The sequence below is a fragment of the Passer domesticus genome, chromosome 6, assembly GCF_036417665.1.
Source record: "Passer domesticus isolate bPasDom1 chromosome 6, bPasDom1.hap1, whole genome shotgun sequence".
In the NCBI taxonomy this organism is placed as follows: Eukaryota; Metazoa; Chordata; class Aves; order Passeriformes; family Passeridae; genus Passer; species Passer domesticus.
In genome coordinates this window covers 31,350,033-31,372,534 of record NC_087479.1, presented here as the reverse complement: position 1 = coordinate 31,372,534, position 22,502 = coordinate 31,350,033, and the positions used below count along the sequence as shown (strand labels likewise).

Genomic DNA, 22,502 nt, shown 5'->3' with positions numbered 1-22,502 from the left:
ATTGATAGTGTAGGAAACCTTACTATGATTTGTGTATTTTTTCCAGTTTTCCTGTAGCCAGAATAGAAAACAATTACAGTTTCAGAAGAAAATTATGCTGTGATTTCATTCAGCAACTGACCATTTTGGGGACTACAGGAACTGGAAGCATCTTCAGCAGGATGATCAGCAACTCTCCAAAGACAGATAAATTTTAGGCAGTTTTAAGCAGGATTTTAGCTTCACACATCACATAAATTTAAAACCAGAAGACTGTGATTTGGTTTTAGATGTTTCTGGAAACATTATTAATGTATTTGTTTGAAAATCCTTATCCTTGGTCAAGCAGAGGTTGGAGTGATCGTGTCAAGAGAAATTAAGAGCAAATATATTCTATGACAGACCCTGAAAATCACAACAGGTTAAAAGAGGGAGCGGAGAAACTCAGCAAATCTACAGCAGCATAATCAATGGATTTTATATTGAAAATCTGCATTTTTCAACATGGAAAAAACTGGAAAAGACAAGTATCTAAGCAGGGATTTCAGCTGCATAGGTGAATTGAAGATATATTGCCAAAAAGCAATCACCAAGGTACATATTTAACCAAATATGAAGAACTGTTTGCAATCCATTTTCTGTAGAAGGGGACCGGCCTGGTCTAGTGCAAGATGTCCCTGCCCATGGCAGGGGGGCTGGAATGAGATCATCTTTAAGGTCTCTTCCAAACCAAATCATTCTGTGAGTCCATAAAGACATACTAGATGTCACAATGATGAACATGTTAGAAATATTGAGATAAGCACCAAACAATTAAGCAGTATGTAATTAGTTGCATCATCTTAATTAAAAGTAGCTGAGCAAAACAATCCAGCTTATAGACAGTTGTTCTCTGTCCCTTCTCATGTTATTTACTGTATAGTTTCATGATCCTCTAAGACAAAAAAAATGGTATGCTGCTGAAAATATGGACTTCATAAGCATTTTTGTTTGGAATCCTGATATGCCAGGATATCAGATGACAGATGGTTTATTCATGTTAACAACTAACTTTGTTCATTAAGAACCTGAATTTAGTCCTTGGGTCCAAAAGAAGTGCTGGAGCCTGAAGTTCTTGAACTTTTTTTATGCTTCTTCAAATGCAGGATGTTTTTAGCAACACACAACATCTAGCCAAAGAGCAGTATTTGCCATAGAGTTTTGCCTGTGTTATTCTGAGATAAAAATACCACATGCAGGGAAGAAAATGCATCAGGTAAATTGAATTTATTTCCAAGAATACTAACATACATGTTGAACAGAAGTCCAAATTAGTAAAACCAATACTGAAAGTAAAATAAATGAACACACAAAGCTACTCTTCTGAACACACAAAGCTCTCATCAGACATAAATCTTATTTTCTGTGATGTAGTATTATTTATTATTTGTTAAAGTATTTCAGCTCTGGGGCTGTTTAAAATGTTACGTCATAATTACAGAATTAATTTGTGAGACACTTATTTAAAATACTATAAAGCAAACTTCTGCCTCCAATTAAATGGCAGATTAGATCTATACAATTAAATAATTTCAGAGATTAATTGTTTCATGTCTGTAAATATCACAGGGTTAAATCTGGAAACAAAAGCAGACAATTTATTAATTACTTTATATAAATATGCAGATACATATATATGCATATGTTTTTAAAATATGTATACACATATATCTCTAAGTGACGCTATCCTATTGATATGGCAAAAGAAGTTGATCCAGTCGTAGATCTAATATCTGTATTTCAGCAATCTGTAATGAAATTTTTATACATGCATTGTTCAGGAAAGAACAGCTAGTACAAAATCAACCGTAAAAGCTTGATAACTGTAGTTATTGAAATAATTTAAAAGCAAATCAGCATTTGAGAAGTGTTGGTCAGAAAACTTTAATCAAAGCAGACTGGGGATTTCTATGTGTAACCTCTTTCATGAGACAAGTCCCAAGGTCCTTTAGAAAATAATGAAATTAGCAATGCAAATATTGATGAATGTAGTAGGTCAAACAAAGCTGTCCTTGCTCTTGAGAGTGCTGCTACTGTTAAGTCAACAAACCAAGGGATTCCAGATGCAAAAAAAGTGCAAGCCTCAAAGCCAGGCATGCTAGGTTTTTGGTAAGGATCAAAAAGAGTGTTGAAAACAGTTTGCAAGTCTTGGTTTTGGTTTCTATATAATTGTTATATTTCATTGTGTCTATTTGCTCTAGGGCTTTTTTGCTTCTTAGGGACAATCTTTGACGTATTCATGAACGTGCCAAATCTTTCCTGTAGGACAGTGATGAACAGGTGTGTGGGCTTCAGAAGTTCCTGGGTTGCATATAGGTCGTTTACTATACAGACTGGTGCTTGAAGAAATGCTGTTGTTATAAAGGCAATTCCCAGACACTTGGGAAAAGTTAGGGGTTTTCAAGTTTGGTCTTACAGTACTGTTTTATCTACGCCTGAAAAGAGAAACTAAAGCTCCACAGATCACAGCTGAAGACAGGCTCAAAAGAAATGAGTGGTGATTTAACTTTTACAACTTATTCTTTCTGAGTGAAACTTGTTTAGGCATGCTGGGCCTTCATGAAAACCCTCTGCAGCTTCTTAAAAAGAATGTGAGGGGTGAGTGAGGAATAATATTTTCAGTCACAGTGTGTTATAAGACTTCTAAGACTTCTTTCTTTTTTTCCCTTTTGCATTGTTTCCTCTTTGTAAATTTTTCTTCCTCTTTCTCCCTCCCTCTTTAAGAAACCATTGCTAGATTCTTGTGCATTTATCCAGCTCCAATATTTGTTCATTACTAATAATAAGATTTATTCAAACTGCAAATTCCAAGACTGAAATGATTAAGCCATTTGAAATTGCTCCAATAATTGATCTCTAAATTTCTCAGCCATATTTTTGGTCATACTTGTATGTTAGTACTTACAAGTTTTCATTTCAGATTCAATTAGTCACAGAGTCAGGCACAAAACTCCACTGTATGATTCATAACTAATCAAGACAGTATAAATCAACCATTGAGAATTTTATAAATATATAAGTAGCTGAGCAGTAAAACTTGAAATCAACTTGTTGCAAAAAGCTTAACCCACAAATGGCCATACACAGTTGAGCTCCAAAGGACCATGTGTGTGGGTTAAGGGAAACATTTTTAAATTCTGAGGTTGATATTTTTTATCTTTTGCTTCTCTTATTAACCTCAAAAATGGAAACATTGTGATGTTTTAAAATTTTCTTTGCCAGTCTCCCTTGCAGCATCTGTAGCAGTATTTTTGGCTGTTGATTGACCATGAATCAGACAAATGTGTTATGCCCCTTTGTTTTTTACTTTGAGAATCTTTGATTTCCATTGAAGTGTTTATGAAGGCTGACAGTGCTCATTTTATATGGGATTCACAGCAGCCATAGCAATCCTGTCATTGAGAAGTACAGTGGTGCAATGCAAATGTCCTGAAAAAGCTATGCATTCATGATAGGGTTTTAATTGTAGATCATATTGCTACCCTTAGGGTCTGAAGTTCAGCGCTATTAAAGATTTGAAAGATTTTTAATTGCTCAGAATTTTAAAGGAAAGCGCAGTGTGAGATATATTCTCTGATTACAAAAAATATTTCCTATGAATGAGTAACAAACAAGGCCAAGGCCAGAATTTTGTCCTCTCTTCCAGATTCAAAGTTATCATCAGAAACTCTCATACAATGATCTTCCCCACTACACCCCTTGGATGACACCTTCCAACACTCCAAAAGGGTGATGCAGATCTAAGATGGGTTTCTGAGACTGCTTCATGCACACACTTCTGAAGTTGTCTTTATTGCTTATATACAGTAGTATCTTTTTGGGGTTTTCACAATATCACAAGAGTATGTCTTTCTCCTCATTGCTGTCTGTTTGCTGACACTGCCACAGAAAACACGTTATGAGACCATATGCTATGTCTCCAAAACTCCTTGAGATTTTAAAAGTTTCCCATCTCTTCTGGTCTTAAGTGTCTTCTAAAATATCAAACTAAGTCCACTTGCAAACCTGTTAACAAACCATTACATTAATAAAAAACATGAAGAAAAAACAGTTTCCAAGTTCACATACTTAAAAAGAGAACAAGTTGCATGTGAATCTAAAGATCTTATTCAAAGTTGGGAAGTTGATTGGGATATTTTCCAAAAGTAAGAATCAGTGTAAATTTGGATCACACTGAGATGCGTGTTCTTTCCTTTAAACAGCATTAAACAGACTGAGAATCGGTCACCTTACTTCAGCAGAATTTTTGAGAGAATAGGGGTGAAGACAATATTAATTTTTAAGTAATGTGAGCACAAGAAATCTGATGCCAAACTGCCCTTTTTGCTCCTGGAATTATTTTGACCTAATTCCCAAGGCATCTTTCTGAAAACGTATCCTTTGGACTGAAAAAACAAAAAGGCAAAACCCACTCTCTTGGACCCTATGTTTTAGTGCCCTGTATGAATCTTCTGGTTTGATTTAGGAATGTGCTGCTTGGTTCCCATGTGCATTGTTGTTGTAGTATTTACTTTGGAAGGAAAAGTGAGTATATGGTTCACGCCTTAACCTTGTCAAGCTTTCCTCTTACCAACCTGAACTGACACCATACAAATTCTGAAAGGAAAGGCCACAGCCAAAATTAATCATAAACATTAACCATAAAATATTACTCTTGACCCTAGCAAGGGGCAGACCTCTAGGAATAACATCCTGCTCCTTAAGAAAATAACATCCCTCTCCAACCGAGAGGTGCAGACGATCTCGTCTGTGCATGACGGACATGCTGACCTGTGCCTCGGGGTGTAACATCTGATCCCAGCTCAGAGGGTAATGTGCACTCCAGGCCTTACCTTATGGCAGTCAAACACTGCCCTACACACAGGCTTTGGCATTTGTGTCCTCTGCATGAAACCAGTCCTGTCGGAGCTTGTGCTATAAAGGTTAGGGTTTTATGGAAAGACAAAGAGACTAAGGCTGAAGCTGGAAAATTTAAAGCTGCCACCCCAACTTCCAGGCTGTTTTGACCTGATTGAATACTGTAGGTGTACACTTCTCATCATTGCACCAACAATGAGCCCTGAGGGAAGGCTACAGTCTGTAACTCCTTTGTAGCAATTCATTTTAATAGACTCTATGACTAGTTTATTCCTAGAGGCACAATCCATAGGTTATTGGAGAACCAGTTTCAGTAGCTATTGGGAGGTATGCTGTTCATTGGCAAATTGAGTTATTGAAGCCTCTGAAATCTGAAAACTCCAGGACCAAGACTAATTAGTATTGCCAAAGAAATAGTAAATCAAAGAAAAACATACTTATTACAAATCAATGGGATGAAACATAGGTGCCTAAATCAAGCAAGACCTGCAACATTGAATGAAACATTCCCTAAATATCATTAAAATATCTGGCATGTAATAATAAATCAGGTTACTTCTCAGGAGATGCTGGTTATTCTGACATTGATAGGGAGAGATTTCAGCAGCAAGCTGTTGAACTTGTCAAGGGTGGCCCACAGATGTACTTCTGGTCTTGCAGGCCTCCCTTAATTCAATCCCTTGCCAGCAAGAATAAGATTTAAGTATCCCACTTTCAAGGGGTTCCCCTTAGCATAAACTTCAGTGTCACCTACACAAGTGATTTTGGTCTTCCTTTTCCCAGCATGTCAGCCCCAGATAGAAACTGAGCTGCTGTTGGGATTGACAGTTTAAATGGGAAGAGAACTGGTGAGGCAAAATGACACCATCCTAAATTGATGCACTTTGACTCGTTCCAGAAAACTAAAAGATTTCCCTAGTGACCTTCATTTTTCCCTGTGGGAGAAAGTGGGGTTTGTTTCACCCATTGACTAATACTAATCAAATAATAAATGTCAAGCATTTGCAATGAAATTCTTACTTGTAACAATTTCATGAGGTTAAAGCTTCTTTTGGATTTTTATGCCATACTGAAGTACAGCTATGCCCCCTGTGAGTGAATTTGACAGATTCGATAGAGATGGTAGAGATTGTTGTGTTATCTGCTGGATAAATGCCTTGAAGTAAATGAGTATTTTCACAGGAATTGATCTGTGCTTGATTTGTACTTGTGTAGTCTATTTATAGCTAACATATATAAACTCTATGCAGATGGCTCACTTCTGACAAAACAGTACAAACTGAGTACACTCCTCCTTTCACACTAATGCCAATACATCTCTCCTGTTATTAATAAGCTATTTAGACACGTTCTGACAGCAGACTAGACCTCATCTTTGAGATCAGTACCTGACGCTCATATTTCTTTGCTCTTGCCCTCTGTTTCTTTTCACCATCCATCACATTGACTCTTACTTCCTATCCTCTCCTGTGAAATAGACACTACCTTCGTTTTTCATCAACAGTAAAACAGATCAAGGTGGTTCCATGTGTTGGTAAAGATAAATGTCGAGGCTAAAATCTTTCCTTGTGTGTCTTCCATTAAATTTCACTGTGTAGCATTTGTACACTTTTCAGCTATGATGCACAAAAGCCAGCGCTGCAAAAGATTTTCAGTCATATAACATCATGCCTTTATAGAAAACTTCTAGTGTCCTTTTAGGAAATCAGTGCTTCTGCATTGAAATCAATTACCATTAAAACATCGCTGTGTTTTGTGACATACTTGTCCAGTCATTTCAAATGGCTCCTTCTCAAATGGCACAGGTTGTATATCATGTCAAGGAGAGGACTGGCAAAATGTGCTCTGCAATTATGCAAACAGTATTTCAATGTAATGGTGATAAATAAAGATGTTTTTTTCTCTGTAGTCATAACAATGGTAAGGAAGAAAAGATGTGAAGATGCATTTGAACAATTCTCATTGGAAGAGTCTTTTATTTTACCCAGCTTCTCTCCTGAGGTGAGTTAATTGCAAGTCTTCTCACTTAGCTTATGTGATAGGAAGAGATGAACTTTTTTTGTGCATCTGTGTATTATGTTTTGTCCCTGGTAATGAGCTAAAATATTTGGTTCGGAAGGAAGGAATTTTTTCTTTTGGCTTACAAAGGAGTTTGTTGCAAGAACTGAACTTAGTTGTACAGGAGTAGGGAGCCTGCTGACTTCTGATCAAGGCTGACAGCTTAAGAAAACCTGCCGGGGTAGCTGTTCTCTCAGTTGGCTGAGCAATGGCATTTTCATTACCAGACAAAGTTCAGAATTTCTTTCAGAGAAAAACTGACTCTGACTTTTTGAACTTTCAGACTACTGAGCTGAGCAGAGTGAAACCAATTGTTGAGACATCATGCATGGATCTAAGGGACCAATGGGTATGAACTGTGCTAGAGAATCATGATAAGACGTTCTTCCTGCTTTTTTTTCCTACTTCCTTTTAACCATTGTTCTTGCTCTACTGTTTGCCCTGAGTCTTACTTGCTTTTCACCATTTCTTAGTAGTAGTGAATATACAAGATATCCTGGGAGAAACCTGAGACCACCTAAAAGCAGCTCTAAGATGCGTTCAACTCACATTCACAGAGCAATGTTCTCCTTGAATGGGAAGATCCAGATCAAAGGCAAGTGGGACACCTCTTGGATGTTAAGGTACTTCAGAATCTTTCACTCTGTTCATTTGGCAGCAGCTCTCCTTTTAGAAAGCGTATTCTCTACAAAAAGAACACTAAAAGCAACTCAATGGTGAAATTAGAGATCTGCATAGATTACACTCCCAATGCAAAGGAATAGATTAGCTTAACTTTCAACTCCTGCTGCTTAATGTTGATTTAATATATTGTCTTGACTTTTAATAAGGTTATTGAAAGATAAAAGCATATAAGGAGCTGTGCCACAGATGCGACTGTCAGAACTTCATACGCAAAATAAAAAGAGACATTATAATAAAATGAAAATTGAATGTTGCTTGTATAAAATCTGGCTTTGTTTTGATGCATAAAAAAGCAAACACAGTTCCATACTGAGGTTTTCAAGAATGTCTTAAGTACACAATGCTTCTGATGCCACCCCAGTTGCCTATATATAGATCTGTCTTGTGTAAAGAATTTAAAAAGCATTAGAATAGAGAAATCAAAGAGACAATAAATTTTAAACCAATCTTATTGTCTGCAGCCTAAAGTGTTATTAAGATCAAAGTGGAGCAAACATCTGGCATTTGCCTTTCTGAAAAAATTAGATCAAATTACCTACCATAGGATTTAGATCCATTCAATAAGTTCTTGCCATTGTACACATAGTTTTCTCTCTCCTTTTTATTTGCTAAATCTAACTTAACACCCAAATTCTAGCCTCTTCATTCATTTAAAGTTGAAACAAATTAACAACAAAAATTGAAATCATGTCCCTCATGAACATCTGTTTTTGAAGGAACATTCAAGGTCCTTCAGATCCTAAAGAGAGAAGTTCAGCAAGACTTCATCCATTAAGGGTAATTGTCTAGAAATAAACTTAACTGAATACACAAAACCCTGTCCCCATCCTTAAAAAATAAATTCTTCATGACTACTTTTGTAACTAGTGTCACTGCTGACTTTATTCCATACTAGTCACTCCTAAAGTGTCATATTAAGAAGCTTGGCACAGTACTCAATAGTTTTATGTATGATCTTATCCAATATAAATTTTTCAGACTTCTAAATATATCTAATGCATGGCTTGGCTTTTACACCTTTGTTTAGAGAAATAAATACATTTATGTTACATCTATATGGCATGATTTTTTAATTCTCTGTATAGAAGAATGGACTAATACAAAGCTAAGATTGAGAGTATGTCTCTTCTCTTAAATACAGAATTAAATGCGTCCTTACACCTCAAAAACTGAATTATAAAAATTGAAATAAAAGAAAGACAATATTGTCTGCAAATTCATCATTATGAATCAAAAATCTCAACAGTGCTTAGTTGTGATACCATATGATAGAATTATGATTCATGAATTTGAGTATTCTAACGCATATGAGCTGTAAATTACACATTGATTCTTTCCAATTGCTTTAACCAGAAACCTTATTGATATTACTAGGCAGAAAGGTAAGACATAGCTCTCAAATATTCTGGTGAGGGAGATTTTTTTAACCTCTGTTCCTTCTTGCTCTTGTAATAGGAACTGGAATATTATTTTTTCCACAAGGCATTCTTTAAAAAAGAAATGCAAATGTAGCAAGTTCCAATTTTCTTTGCAGAACTTTTATTGTTAGTCAGTGTATTTTTTCCATTTGATCCATCCCCAAGCCATGTGATCTGTACAGAGAATTAAAGCTATGTGATCTGTACCACAGCAAGGAGGAGTTATTGCTTATCACAGCCTAGAAATTTGGGGGGTTTTAATGCAATCCCAAATAATCCTTTTTTTTACATCAGTATAGACTTTCTCATATCTTGCTCCTTGATTATTCAAAAAATAGTGGATTCCAAATTTTATTTTCAAAATTTTTAGAAAATAATAGGAAAGTGAGCAAGTGACAGTTAAAATTTCTGTACTCCTCCACCCAGACCCATGAAAGCTGGAGGAAGAATTCAGGCAGCCAGAAGCCACACAATGAGACAGGACACTTCAAAGTCATCAGCTACATTCCCAGGAGGCAGTGCACATAGGCTTCAGATGTTTTTATGTAGATGCATTACAAGGTAGCATCAAAAATCTGCACTGGGACTCTGTGATACTCGTGTGTTGCTGGGAATTTCTGGTTTCAGTCTCAGGTGATGTAAAAAAAAATCTGATGGTTATTAAAAATATGAAAAAGTGATAGTTCCACTGTTTTGGCTAAATACACATTAAATTTTCACTCCCTTAAAATTTAAACAATGCAACTCTCCCCCTTGGTTAGTGCACTGCAACCATCCAGGTAAGCAGGACAGCTGAGAAAAAATTTTGGACATTCTTCTGCCAAAATTTACTGTTGTATTTCAGTAACTCATTAAGTGTTTTTTAGAGCAGGTTTGGAGTGAATAAGATCTAGCTTTCTAGCTTTTTTCCACTTGGTTGTTCTCGTTCAGGAAACCTATTGGAACTAAAACCTGTAAGTTTACATCTATGGTGGAAAAGGAACATCAGCCCTAAGGGCACAGTTCTAATTCTCCTTTCTGTTTTTTTTTTGTTTTGTTTGGGATGGGTTTTTCACTTTATTTTGGCGGTGGGTTTTTTGTTTAGTTTGGGTTTTTTTCACTCTGAAGAAGGTAAATGACAAGGTGAAGTTACCCCATGATTTTTGCAAAGGCAAGGTCCGTGCTCCCAGGCTGGTGCTGTCTGTCCATCCAACCCAGCGGTACCCACTGTGCACATCTGCTGCTCAGATGGGAGCTGCTCGGATGGGAGCTGCTCGGATGGGAGCACACAGCCCAGCACTCCCTCGGTGCCTCAGTGCGAGCTCAGGAATGGCACACGGGTGACAGAGCACAGAGGTGACACAGCACACGGTGACAGCACACAGTGACACAGCACATGGCTGACAGAGCACACACACAAACCCCGACACACACCCAGCCTGCCCCACTGGGCACAGGTTCTCATTTCTGTCTGCATCCCTAACAGCAGAGTAAGGTGTGGGAATTCTCTCTCTCTTGCCTTCTTTTTTTCAGTGTAACTAACTCTAAAGCACATGGGAGGTTATCTTCAATTCAAAGCTGGTATGTAGGACAAATATAAACTATAATTAAATTATAGGTTACTATATAATTAGTAAGACCATGGTACCACAGAGTACTAGAAGAGGAGGTTTTTCTTTGGTTTAAATATTCAAATAAAGATACATATGTACAACTTCTCAAGGAAACTTATTCTGCACAACTGTGCCCATATCTCAGACTGAAAAAGTCAATTACCTTAAAAAAATTATTCTTAGCTAATTGTATTATCTTTTCAGTAAGTTTTAGAAGCATGACAAAGCTAGTTCTGAAGGAAGACTAAACCAAAAGGGGTGGAAGGTTTGAAGAAATGTGTTCTCTCTGGTTGCAGTCCTTCCTCAACCCTGGTCTTGCACACGTGCTGCCAGCAGTGACAAATCTTCCTGTTCTTTTTTTATAATTGTTTTGCATCTCCTCTGTTCCTATTTGCAGCTTGTAATATGCTGTATTGTAAAGGCGTTCCTTACTCTTTTTTTCTAGAAGTGGGACTAAACTGCCAGCTAGACATTGAACTGAGATAAGGCATAAGGCAGGCAGGCCAACTCCAACTTTAACTCTACAACAATTCAAGGCTGATTTATATTTTGAACTGTCACTCTATGGTTTACAAGGGGAAAAGTGTGAGCAAAGATTGAGATTTTCCTTCTATAAATTGTGGAAGGGTGAGGGGGAAGTGACAGATCTCATTTAAAAGCCTTATTGAAGTAGCCGTGTTGAATGATGGTGCCATTGCTTGTCTCTATGTCTTATTGTCATAATGTAAAGCCTTTTATAATTAGAAGAAACCACAGAAGTCAGGGTAAAGTACAACAGATCCAGAAAGAGCTGGAAACTTGAGGAAGGGGGGGGAAAAAGCAAACCAAAAAAACCACAAAAAACCAAAAAACAAACAACAATAGACACAGGCTGGAGAAGATATTTTATTTATTTGTTACTAGTAGTTAAAATGACGTACAAAATGCTGGGAAGAAAAAACTCCAATTCTATTCAGTTACAAAATAATTAAAACTTCATTTTAAACCAAGTTTTGCTTTGTGAGACCGAGCATGAAAATACTGCAGCCTTAGGTTATATAGTCCATTGTTTTTAGAATAAAGCAGACATTTAAATACATATTGTGGTTGATATTAAATATCTCATATAATTGTAAGTTAGCAGAACTTTCTTACTCTCAGGCAATAACTAGTAATTCATAGAAGTTCTTTGTATAAAATTTACATGGGTGAGGGGGATCTGCCTCAAGGGGAGTTCCATCATGATCTATGCACAGGCAGTTTTAGAACATAAAGATTTGGAATACTTTTATCAATTTTCCTTGAGAATTTTGGACAAAACTTAAAGGAGTCACTGATGTTTGAAGCTTTGCATAACAGCTAAGGGGTTAGGGACACAGCAGTCTCTGTCAAAGAAAATGCAAATTTTGCTGTCAACTTTATGTGAAGGAAAAAATAATTCATAAGGTGTTCCCGTTTCATGAACAAAAACCCAAGCTACTACAAAATTTCCAGCAATGACTGATGTTGACCCTTTCCCCTGGGAAAAAAAAATTTAAAAAGCAATTTAAAGGAAAATATTCCCTGCCTATTGTCACTGAAAAGAAACTTTGTATTAATAATAACATTAAATATCCTTATCTTTCTGTTTAACTATTCACATTCCACACAGTGGAAACCTACCTCCTATAATTCCAGATTTTAAAACTGGATTTTAAAATCCATGAAAACATGTGTCAAACTGCTGAGTGAGAGTTGAGAGTACACCAAATGAAATGCATTTTAATAATACAAGTAAATGAGTTGTGATCATTTAATTTTACGAACACAAACCTCACAGCAGTGGATTTTAGAGCAAAAATAGATGAGTTGTAGAGATGCAGGATATCACCAATAAATGTATGATGCATTATATAACAGGTGGGACAACTGATAAAATGAGGCCACATAGGATGCACCCGTGACATGCCCCTCATCATATATCTTTCCCTTTGGGCATGTTACTAAGGGCAGAACTGTCCTCCTTAACATTCTATGGCAAGAAATTATGTCAAAATAATCACCTTGTGGCTGAGAGAGGCCTCTGGTGGGAGAAAGCACAGTTATACTGATGGTGGATCCTACAGAATATTGCTGCTGAGCAGGGAAACTGAGTCCTGGACCCTCCAAGACCCATCACACAAGTAAGTGTGGACCTTTGAGTGCTCAGGATAGCAAGGACAACATGCATGGATGGTCCAATCCCCATAAATGCCTGTCTGGTCCAATCCCCAGGACACACCTCATTAAACTAACTTTTTTGTAGGACCGGACCTTCTGTGCTCTTGCCAAACTTTACAGCCCTGATCAATTTTAAACTCCTAAGCCTGAAGGAAAGAAAAGACAAGATAACCTCACAGGTGAGAGTCATCGAGCTTCTGGAAGTAGGGTGTCCCCTTTTGTGTTTTTCCCCCCCAAATGAGAGGGGCAGTCAGCCTTAAGTGTTCAGGAAATTCTCTTTACTTACTCCAAATCCAGTTTAAATGCAAGTCTGTGGTAAAAGATATAAAAAGAGGATCATTGCTGGCAAAGTTCTGCATCTCTGTTTCAACAAACTGCATGCCTGTGGCAAAGCTAAAATAACAATAACAATGCAATGTTTACTAGTCATGAATGTCGTGTCTTTTGTCTCTTGTGTGGTTATTGCATTTTCAGTCACATGATGCTTGTTTTAATTTTTGCTCTGCTCTTTATGTACTAAATTACTGCCATTCTGTACTTGATCTTGGTTAGCAAGATTTTTGTGCTGTGGTTATATATGTGTGTGAAAAAGAGGAGTTTGGATACACACAATGAAGTAGGCACACTCATTGCATGTATGTATAGATACCACTGCCTAAAAGATACTGCATATACATATATATGTAGATATGAAGAATAACTGATATGAAAAATAGAAGACATCAAATTGATCTAGTGGCATAAGGATGGGTTCTGTTTGGTTTAGAGAGCCATCAGAATTCAGAAGTATATTTATAGCCTTGTATATAGTTTCTTTTTAATTTATGTAATATATGACTAGGTATATAAATTAAAGCAAAACGTAAACAGAAGACAATATCTCTTCCTCTGTATATGTACCTTTCCTTTTTCTACTCCCTTTTGTACTCTCCCTGTCTACTTGCTTTGACCTTTTGCTTTCTAAGTTGCTGTAGATCTGTTTCCTATCCACCTATATTGACTTTTCAGCACTCCCACATCCCCCCATTGTTCTCCAGACATGGCTTTTGGATTACAGCTATGTTTTTGAAGAAGCATGTTACAAACTCTCAACACAGCTTCTATTTTCAGTGATGGCTGTGCTACACTTTAAATTGCTCTTTGTCTATTTCTTATATAAGAATAGATTCATGCTTTGAAATATATTGTCCTCTCGCTTTGATGTTTCACGTAATACAGTAAAAGCAAATAGCACAAAGGTGAACACTCGCAAAAGCCACAGCTCCACTTTCCCAGCAAGCGGCAAAATTGTGAATATACACATGAATTAGGAAACCTAATTCATGAATATGGGTAATTAGGGGTTTTTTAATGTCTCATACCCCACTGTTTATTGGGGGTTTTTTTGTAGTGAACATTCATGCATTTGCTCATCCATATCCATTTTCTCCCTTACACACACACATGCATGCCCCTTCCTTACATGAATTTTTTCTTTCTTTTTGGGGGGTTTTGCTTGTTTTAGGTAATTCACTAGGTCCCTTTCAGTTTTCCCAGCCTTGAAAGTAGGCTAGTTCATGCCACTCACTCTCACGCTGGCAGTGATTGCATACAGTCAGAGTGCAATTGCTGCTTTTCTCAGTTTAGTCCAAGTCAATAGATATACACCGGCACTCCTTAACTCGGGTGATTCTTTTTTTCTTTCTTGGGGGCTGAAGCTCGGGGCAATTGAGTGTTACAGTCATAGTGGTGAATTTCTTGGGCTTGCAGAAGGAACAAGACTGGAAGGAGCCTTCTTCTTTACGGACATGCCTGGGGATATAGAAGGAATTGCACTGGCCATAGCAGAACCTGTTGATAATGGTACGACTGTTGCAGCCTTCTTCGTGGATAGTTTGTTTGAGGGGCTGGGTTTTACACCAATCCCGCTTCAGGTACTTGCGCTCAGTGATGTGCAATGCCTCCTGGCTGGACTCCAGCACCTCTTCAGCAGGCATGGAGGTGCCTTTTCCCCGCTCTCGATGCCTGGAGCCTGACTGCTGCTGTGTCTGCATTTGCTCCGAATCATTGGGCTGATCCTTGACGGGAGGAGGGATAGCACCTTGAGATCCACGATTCCTCTTTCTCCCTTCGGCTGCTGGCAGCAGAAATCCCATCAGAAGAAACAAGGCACCGATGGCATACAGTGTGCGGACCATCCTGTGTGAAGGAAGTTGAGGAAATAAAGCACAGTTGTGGATTTCAGGATCAACAGAAGCCAGGTATGCACTAAATTCTCAGCTCCATAAAAAAATGTGTGCACACACACTTATATAAAACATAAGCATTCAAGCCTGTACCAGCTGGAAAGCTGTTCCCAAATTACCAAGTGATAAAAGCTTTCAAATAGAGTGATTGAAAGTAAGCCCAAACAAAATTTTGTTTGTGTGTCCTTCATCTTTTTCCAGCTCTTTTTCCCAAGTGCATTACCCTAGTTCTCATTCCCTTCTTAAAGCTCACTGACATATAGGAAGATTGCTCCTGACTTACAATGGTAGACGTGATGAATTTTATACTACACAAGGATTCACTTACATGACACAGCCATCTACAATACCAGAGGGCTAAAGTCTTTGTCTCAGCAGATATAGTCTAGATTTTTGTTTCCTAATCAGACTCAGAAACTTTATACAGCTCCTTGAATAATGTATATCCAGTATATAATGTATATGTTGTATACACCTGCAGCATGTTTTACATCTTCCCGACCTCTGCCACATTGCACCTCTAAAGGGGTCCCATGTATCTGAGTGTAATGATGCTTAAGCTGAGAGATGTGCAACAAGTCAGGCAACTAGCATTAAAGAATATTTAGGTACAGGTTAAAAGAGATGTGTCTTATCATTTCAAACTATGTCCTCTCGCACATTGCTCTGAATCCTTGATTGAAGAAATAGAGATGCAATCACAGTGCTAAGAATTTTTCAGATCCCTAAATTTTATTCATTTTACATAGAATGGTGTTGTCAGAGAACAGCAGAATTTTGTAAATGACATTAAATATCATAGAGTTTGTATGACTCTTTGATGTCATACAAAGACCACTTCACTGCAGTTAAGTGGAGATCAGGTCCTTCAAAACTGCATGGCTGCTCCAAACCTAATTATTGTGTAGGAATATAATTTTCCTACTTACACTTTCTTCCCTTATTCCACCATTTCTGCTGCTTCCCAAATCTGAGTTCTTGAGGCTGTTCAGTCAGCTTAAAACACCAACCAGCACAGAAGAAACTCATCAGTGTCACACTTCCCCCTTCCAGAAGCACCATGGTTTCCAAGTTTTTCTGAAAGGAGCTATGTGGTAGCAAGACAGACAGATGAGGGAATAAGTCTCTGAGGGACCCTCCCCATGGCAGCGTGGAAGAAGGCACCAGAAATGAGCAAATAATTGCAAGAAACCACTGTAAAACACTAAAATTGTGAAGAGACACAGGCATTGAAAAGGAAAAGGACTGTGAAAAGAAAATGCTAAGGAAGTAATTGTTTTCTACCTGCTTGGAGTGCTGCAGTTGTATCCCTTGTTTGACTTATCAGTATGGAAAAAAATAGCATTTGAATTGAGGAGTCCTTCTTGTGTGACTACCCGAGAAACCACGGGCACTGTCCTGGACGGCTTCATCCGCTCTGCCTGAGACCACACAGCTAGGCAGGAAAGCAGCCAAATGCCAGTGCTGTGAGGGCCACCTAGAGACTCAGCAGAGGCTCAGGGTAAGTACTATTTGCTGTAAAAAATAACTGCTAATTTCTCAGTTATTAGGTCTTTCCAGTCACACGGAGAAAATAAATGTTACGCTGTTCAAACAGCATTTCTCACCAAATGGACTGGGAGAGGAATTCCTGAAGTAGAAAAATGTCATAGGGTGTTCTACCACATTCAAGGAGTTGCTTGTGGATCTAATATTTTTTAGTGTTTGTCAGCAGATTTTTAGAGCACCTAGAGATCCTGATATATCATAGATGTATACATTCTTTTCAGTAATCTATGTACCAGCGTGTCCTGTGTTTGGCAGTCAAGGAAGGGATGTAAGAATTATACAATTGGTGACACCAACAGACAATTTGGAAGGGCTGCTGTTAGTATCTAAATTAAACATGGTATGGAACACACAATTTTAATAACCTTAAGGCTTTGATATAGACAAAAATAAGTTGGGAATTCCAATTAAGGAATAATGCAGCATAATTTCAAGTGTCAGCCTGCACTTCACATTTGCTGTTTTTTCCTAATCTCTATTACAACCTGAATATTATTTAAACATGTTTTAATTTTTTCTTTAAAATAAGTTTTCAGAGAATTATTAACTATTGCTTATTCCTTCAAGAGATCAGAATGATTTCTTCCCAAACTATTCTTATTTCTCTGGTGAGTGTCTAGTCACCCTATTTTAATATGCACTTTATTTACTCAACATGGTGCCAGAGTCTTAAAAGAAAAAATAAAAAGTGATTGCATGAAGTTGAAAATAAATTGCTAGGTTGTAAGCAGTGCCAGAAAACTTCAGGTGTTTATTTTATTTAGTGTCCCACAACTTGGATGAGGTTCCAACAACCTGGACTACTTTTATTTTTTAAACTGATTAGCTACACATTGATTTCTTTCTTTTTTTTTTTCCTCCATAGACGTGCAGTCGATGACACAGCAAGGTCTAGTCCTACGAAAATGAGGTGTACTCTGGGATGGGAATCTGGGGGGAAATTTCATAGTGATATATACTATTGGAAGGTCTGTGGCCCAGATTCATGCAACTTTATGAAGCACATGCTTATCCCTAAGGAAATGCATGTGTTTCAGTGTAATCCTAAACTGGGAAGAAGGTAATTTTTCACTGGGTTGGTTTCCAGCCTTAAAGGTGGAAGCTGCATTACATGCTCATAAAAGAAATTGTAACTCAAATGAAAATTAGCTACTCAGCAGAAACATTTGTTATGGTCACTTCCAAAACACACCTAAAAGTAATCCAGAAATTTACGGATAAATACAGGTTAAATTCAGAAGGGGATATTGTGAACTTCAAGATCCCCACAGCAGCTAAGCAGGACCTTTTTTAAATAAATGATTAAAAATTTATTTTAAAATTAAGATTTTAATTTTTAAAATTAAAAATACAAAGGAAAATGAGGTGATATGCCTCAGGAAGGAAAGCAGCCAAAATGCAGTATGGGCATCCTGCAGCACCTCTGGTCCCAGGGCAATCAATGCTTTTGCTTATGAGAGAAGATGACACATTTGCTTACATTAGGAAGTGAAGTGGTTCATCTATCTATGAGTTAGCAATTGTGAATGTTTCTTTAAGAAGGTTTTTTATTACTGAAAGAAGTAAAACACAGAAGAGGACAGCAGAAGTAACTACAATCAGCGTTACCATACCCAAAGTTTTACTGAAGAGAAATATCTCCTGAAGTAAATGCTTTTTTTCCTCATCACAGTCATAATTCTGCAGAAGTTATAGCTCTGCAGCTGTGAGATCAGGCTGTAAAAGCTTATATTCCATGTTTCTGCAAAATTTTCATTACTTGACACTAACTGACTGTTACACTGGCATAACCAGAAATCCTTTGGAGAATTCATTTGAGAATCCTTTGAACAAACAGATGACCATAACCAAAATGATCAATGCCCTCATTGCATTCAGATCCAGAGAGATATGGCAGAAGTAATATTTATTTTTTAAAAGCAACACAATACTCCAAAACTCTATTCTTTCCATATTTCACTGCTGAGTTCCACTTTTCATCATCTGTAAGCTCTTAGTCCTAAAGCCAAAAGAAGTTTTATTGCTGACTTCAAACAGGAGCAGAATTGGGCCCTAACATTCATATCACTTCATATGTGGTTTATCTAGAGCCTGAGATCTCATCATCTAAAACAGATTAAGAAATGTGTGGATTAATACTAGCAACTATTGAGAGAGAAATGTAAATGCTTTCAGGCTTACTATTTCATACAATTAGGCTGTAATTTTTTTCATTAATAAATTTTCTGCTATGAATTAAGGATCTCCACATGTCAGTTCATAGACAGAATTTGCCTATGAGTTCCTAGGCAGAGTTAGAAAGCTACTACTGACATTTTTAGCTGAACACAACTTGTTTAAATAATCTGGGTGGAAATATACAGCAGAATTGTCACAGATCTTAACAGGCCTGTAACTTCATCTGTAAACCCCTTTTACTAGGAAAATATTATGAAGAGCCTCGGACTCCTGTGCTTCACAAGCAACATGAAAACTATCTGATGAAGAACTAAAAAAAAAACAACCAACAATTATTTGGTGGACTTCAAATACAAGCCAAAGAAAGACACAAAACACAATCCCTTTGACTACTGTGAAAATAGAAGTGGTTTACGTCCCAAAGGATCAGAATAATTTTATGCCTCACATATTACATCTGAATTGCAGAAACACTCTTATGTAATGTTTTCATAGTTCATAGATCTGTATTTTTAAATATTAAAAAAGCATAGTAATGGCAGTTCCCAGAAAATTGCTTCTTTTTTTTTTTTTTCTGAAATCAAGACAGCAAAACTAACATCTGTGTTTCATAGAATTTGGATATATTTACATTTCAGAAAATTTCTTCTTGAGAGTCATACAGATGGAGGGTTTTGAGACATATCAGGAATGTAGGCAGCAATTTTCAAACAAACAAACCAACCAACCAACCCTTGAAGCCTTGAGAACTCCCCGTTTAAGAAACTCTTTTTCTGCAGGACATCCTATGGGACCCCCGGGAAGCTGAACAGCATGGTGGCCATGGCTGGTACCAAAGCCGAGTTTGCCTTGCCTGAAGACGCCCAGGCAGCCTGACAGCTGCAGCTTCCTAGCGCCAAACTCCCTCCAGACACATTTCCTCATGGAGCCCGAAAACAACCGGGATAGCTTTGCGCCTGTCTCTGCCCTGCCGTGCTTGCTGAAGAGAGTCTTCAGCAGAAGCTACGCATTTCTGGGTAGCACTGCCGAGAGAAAAAATATAAATGCTTTAGCACAGGTTGGCGCTGAACGCTGAAGGAGCAGAGAGCCACGGCCATCGGTGCCTTTTGTCACTTACACACGGACCCGGCGCACGCCGCCTGGTTATTCCCGGGCTTGCCGGGCTCAGACAGGAGCGGGGCAGGAGCAAAGCGCTTCTGCAGCTCACGGGTCACCGGGCTGGGCTCACAGGCAGCTGAGGCTGGGGGGGCACTGCCACTGCACCCAAAAGTCGCCGCTCACAAAACGCCCGACTCAATTCCTGCCAGCAGCAGGGAGAGCCAAACGCGCGCCGGTGCTTCAGAGCCCCATCTATGCAAAAGGAGGTTTGTGTCTCAGCCCTGGTGACACAAAGCGGCTTCGCTTGCCCTTCTTTCGCCGAGAGGAGCCGCGAGTGGGACCCCAGGAGTGAGGCCGCAGCTGCTGGCCGGGGCGGGACGCACCGTGCCAGGCCGGCACGGCCGGGCCGCCGCGGTAACCCGGGACAGCCCGGCTGCGCCGGGGACGGCCGGCTGCCGTCAGGGCGGGGAGACCGCACGCCTGGTTTGGCTTGGCACGGCCGGGAGCGACTCGGCGCGGCTCCCCGAGGGCGGGGACGGTCCTGGCGGCGGCTGGCTGCACCGACCGGCTCTTCCCACGGGGCACCGCCGCCGTCTAGTTTAACCCAACGAGGACGAACTCGCAGAAGGGACTGCCAAGCCCCCGGGGGATCGTATTGAAACAGACGGGGGAAACAAGCAGGCGTCCTGCGGCAGGGAAAAGCCCTGCGCCAAGCCGCGCCGCTGGAGGAGCGCAGCGCGGCCCGTCCGCGCCCGCGGGGCCGCACGGCCGGCGCTCCTGCGGCCGGGCAGCGCGGCCTGGCAGCGCGGGCAGGGGGAGCGCTGGCCGGCGGAAGCACGGAGCCGTCGGCCCGACAAAACTCCCGCGGCTCCGAGTCAGGTGGGCGGGCTGGGCGGAGAGCGCAGCGCTGGAGCCGCGTTCCAGCCCCGCCCGAGGCTGCGCGGGGAAGGACGCGCCGTGCTGCCCCGGGCGCGGAGCCTCCGCTCCGCGGCACCCGGCGCCGTGGGCACGCACCGAGTCTCCCGGACGGCACGCACCCCGCCCCGGGAGCTCCTGAGGTACCAGGAGCACGCTCCTCCGAGGAGCAGAGGTTTGCAAAGGCGGGCCAGGACAGAGCCGCGGGCTGAGCGACCTCGTAGAGGGCAGCTCGGCGGGACGAGATGGGATGGGGCTGGCACCTGGGGATCTGCCCCCGCCCCGCTCCGTGCAGAGGCCGGGCCGGGACGTTTCCGTGTCTCGGGTGGGCGCCGAATCCAATTTGTCGGGAGTGATGCTGTAGGCGGAGATGAGAGGCAGAGCTAACGGGGCTTTTGCAGTCCCCGTGCTTGTGAGGGGAAAGAGATGTAACGGTGCCCTGATCCCCTGCGCTGCGGCGGAAAGGTCGGCGCGCCTCACTCCCGCGGGCGGGAGGGACGGGCGTCACCCCTGCAAAACCGAGACGCCCTGGAGTTTTGCTAGACACCGGTGAACGGCTCCTTCCCTTGCCCCTCTCAGAAGGTAGGATAGAGAGCTTAAAGTTTTGCCTCCCACAGACAGTGGCCGAGAGCGCGTCCCAGCTCACCTGCGCGGCGGCGGCTCCGCGGCGGGGCTCGGCTCGGCTCGGTGCTCCTCGGCGCGGCCTGGGGCTCTGCGGGGCTCTGAGCGGTGGGTCACTCGGTGGAGCGGGTGGCGTGGGAGCCCGAAGCTGCCCGGGAGTCCATAGAGAGAGAGAATGTCGGGTCCTGCCTACAAATTGCAGCAGCGCCGAGCTGTCTCCCATTTAAATGTCTGCCAGCTGAGATCTGCTCTCCAAGCCCCTCCAGATCATTGGACAAGCGCCTCCAAAGCCCGTGTTATCCGCCCCTTTTAACACTTCCATAAACTTCCACCAGGGAAGGCTTTCAGTCATCCAGATAAACACTCGACTACTTTCCTGTCTTCAGAGAATCGGTGCTAAAGGTCACCACCCCAAGGAATTGTTCCTGGAATGCACAGAAAATTCACATTTTCCATCCCCATTAAAGTATGACAGTTAAGAAGAATTAAATCCTACCCCCCTCCCACCGCCTCCGCCGCCCTTCCGTGCACGCTGGGCGCTTCCCTGCCCATGAGCCGGGAGCCCCTGACCGCCTGCCTTGGCCCCGAGGGAGGCAGCCACCTTCGCGGCCCTCCCTCTTGCAAATTGGCCTTCTGAGGTTCTGCAGTATGCCGGGAATTTCGCAGCTTTGGAGAAAAAAGCCTCTCTGGCAATGTCCGTGTGCAAGGGGTGTGAAACCGTGGCTCCCGATCCGCAATCCCTCGCTCATGGCTCTGTATCACTGATGGTTTGGTTTTTTTGCGGGGAAGGGGGAGTTTCTCTTTTTGTCTTTTTTTTTTTTTTTTTTTTGGTTCCGCAAGAGAGAGGCGAGACACCTCGGGTGTCCCTTCACTGTGTCTCTCGGGGCGGGGGGCTCCTCAAGCTCAAGGGGCGAGGAGGGCGAAGGAGCGGCGCGTCCCGCCGAGGCTGAGCGCGGAGCCGGCGGGGCGGCCGCGCCGAGCCAGCCCCCGCGGGGTCCCAGGGGTCGCCCGAAAATAGGCAGAAACCAGCGGGGGCCCAGTGTCTTGCGGAGCCAGCCCGGCCCGGCAGTAGCCGGGAACATCTCTGTGCTGCAGCTGCCCGAAGGCGTACC

The 22,502-nt window shown here is 41.0% G+C and overlaps 1 protein-coding gene and 1 long non-coding RNA gene across 2 annotated transcripts; one reads left to right on the top strand and one right to left on the bottom strand.

Annotated features, from left to right (window-relative positions):
- Positions 1-1,270: 1,270 nt before the first annotated feature.
- On the top strand, positions 1,271-11,525 carry LOC135303012 (uncharacterized). Its single transcript, XR_010364549.1, has 5 exons — positions 1,271-2,298; positions 6,785-6,876; positions 7,217-7,282; positions 7,407-7,556; positions 9,462-11,525. It is a non-coding gene; the product is annotated as an uncharacterized LOC135303012 (long non-coding RNA).
- GREM1 (gremlin 1, DAN family BMP antagonist) lies at positions 11,500-22,474 on the bottom strand. Its single transcript, XM_064424151.1, has 2 exons — positions 21,416-22,474; positions 11,500-14,983 (listed from the first exon to the last, which is right to left on the bottom strand). Exon 2 carries the CDS (start codon positions 14,980-14,982, stop codon positions 14,428-14,430), a length of 555 nt encoding a protein of 184 aa, XP_064280221.1. The 5' UTR covers position 14,983; positions 21,416-22,474; the 3' UTR covers positions 11,500-14,427.
- Between the last annotated feature and the right edge of the window lie 28 nt (positions 22,475-22,502).

What these genes read in the sequence shown, in the direction of transcription:
- GREM1 (XM_064424151.1), bottom strand. Translation starts at nt 14,982, where the DNA reads ATGGTCCGCACACTGTATGCCATCGGTGCCTTGTTTCTTCTGATGGGA.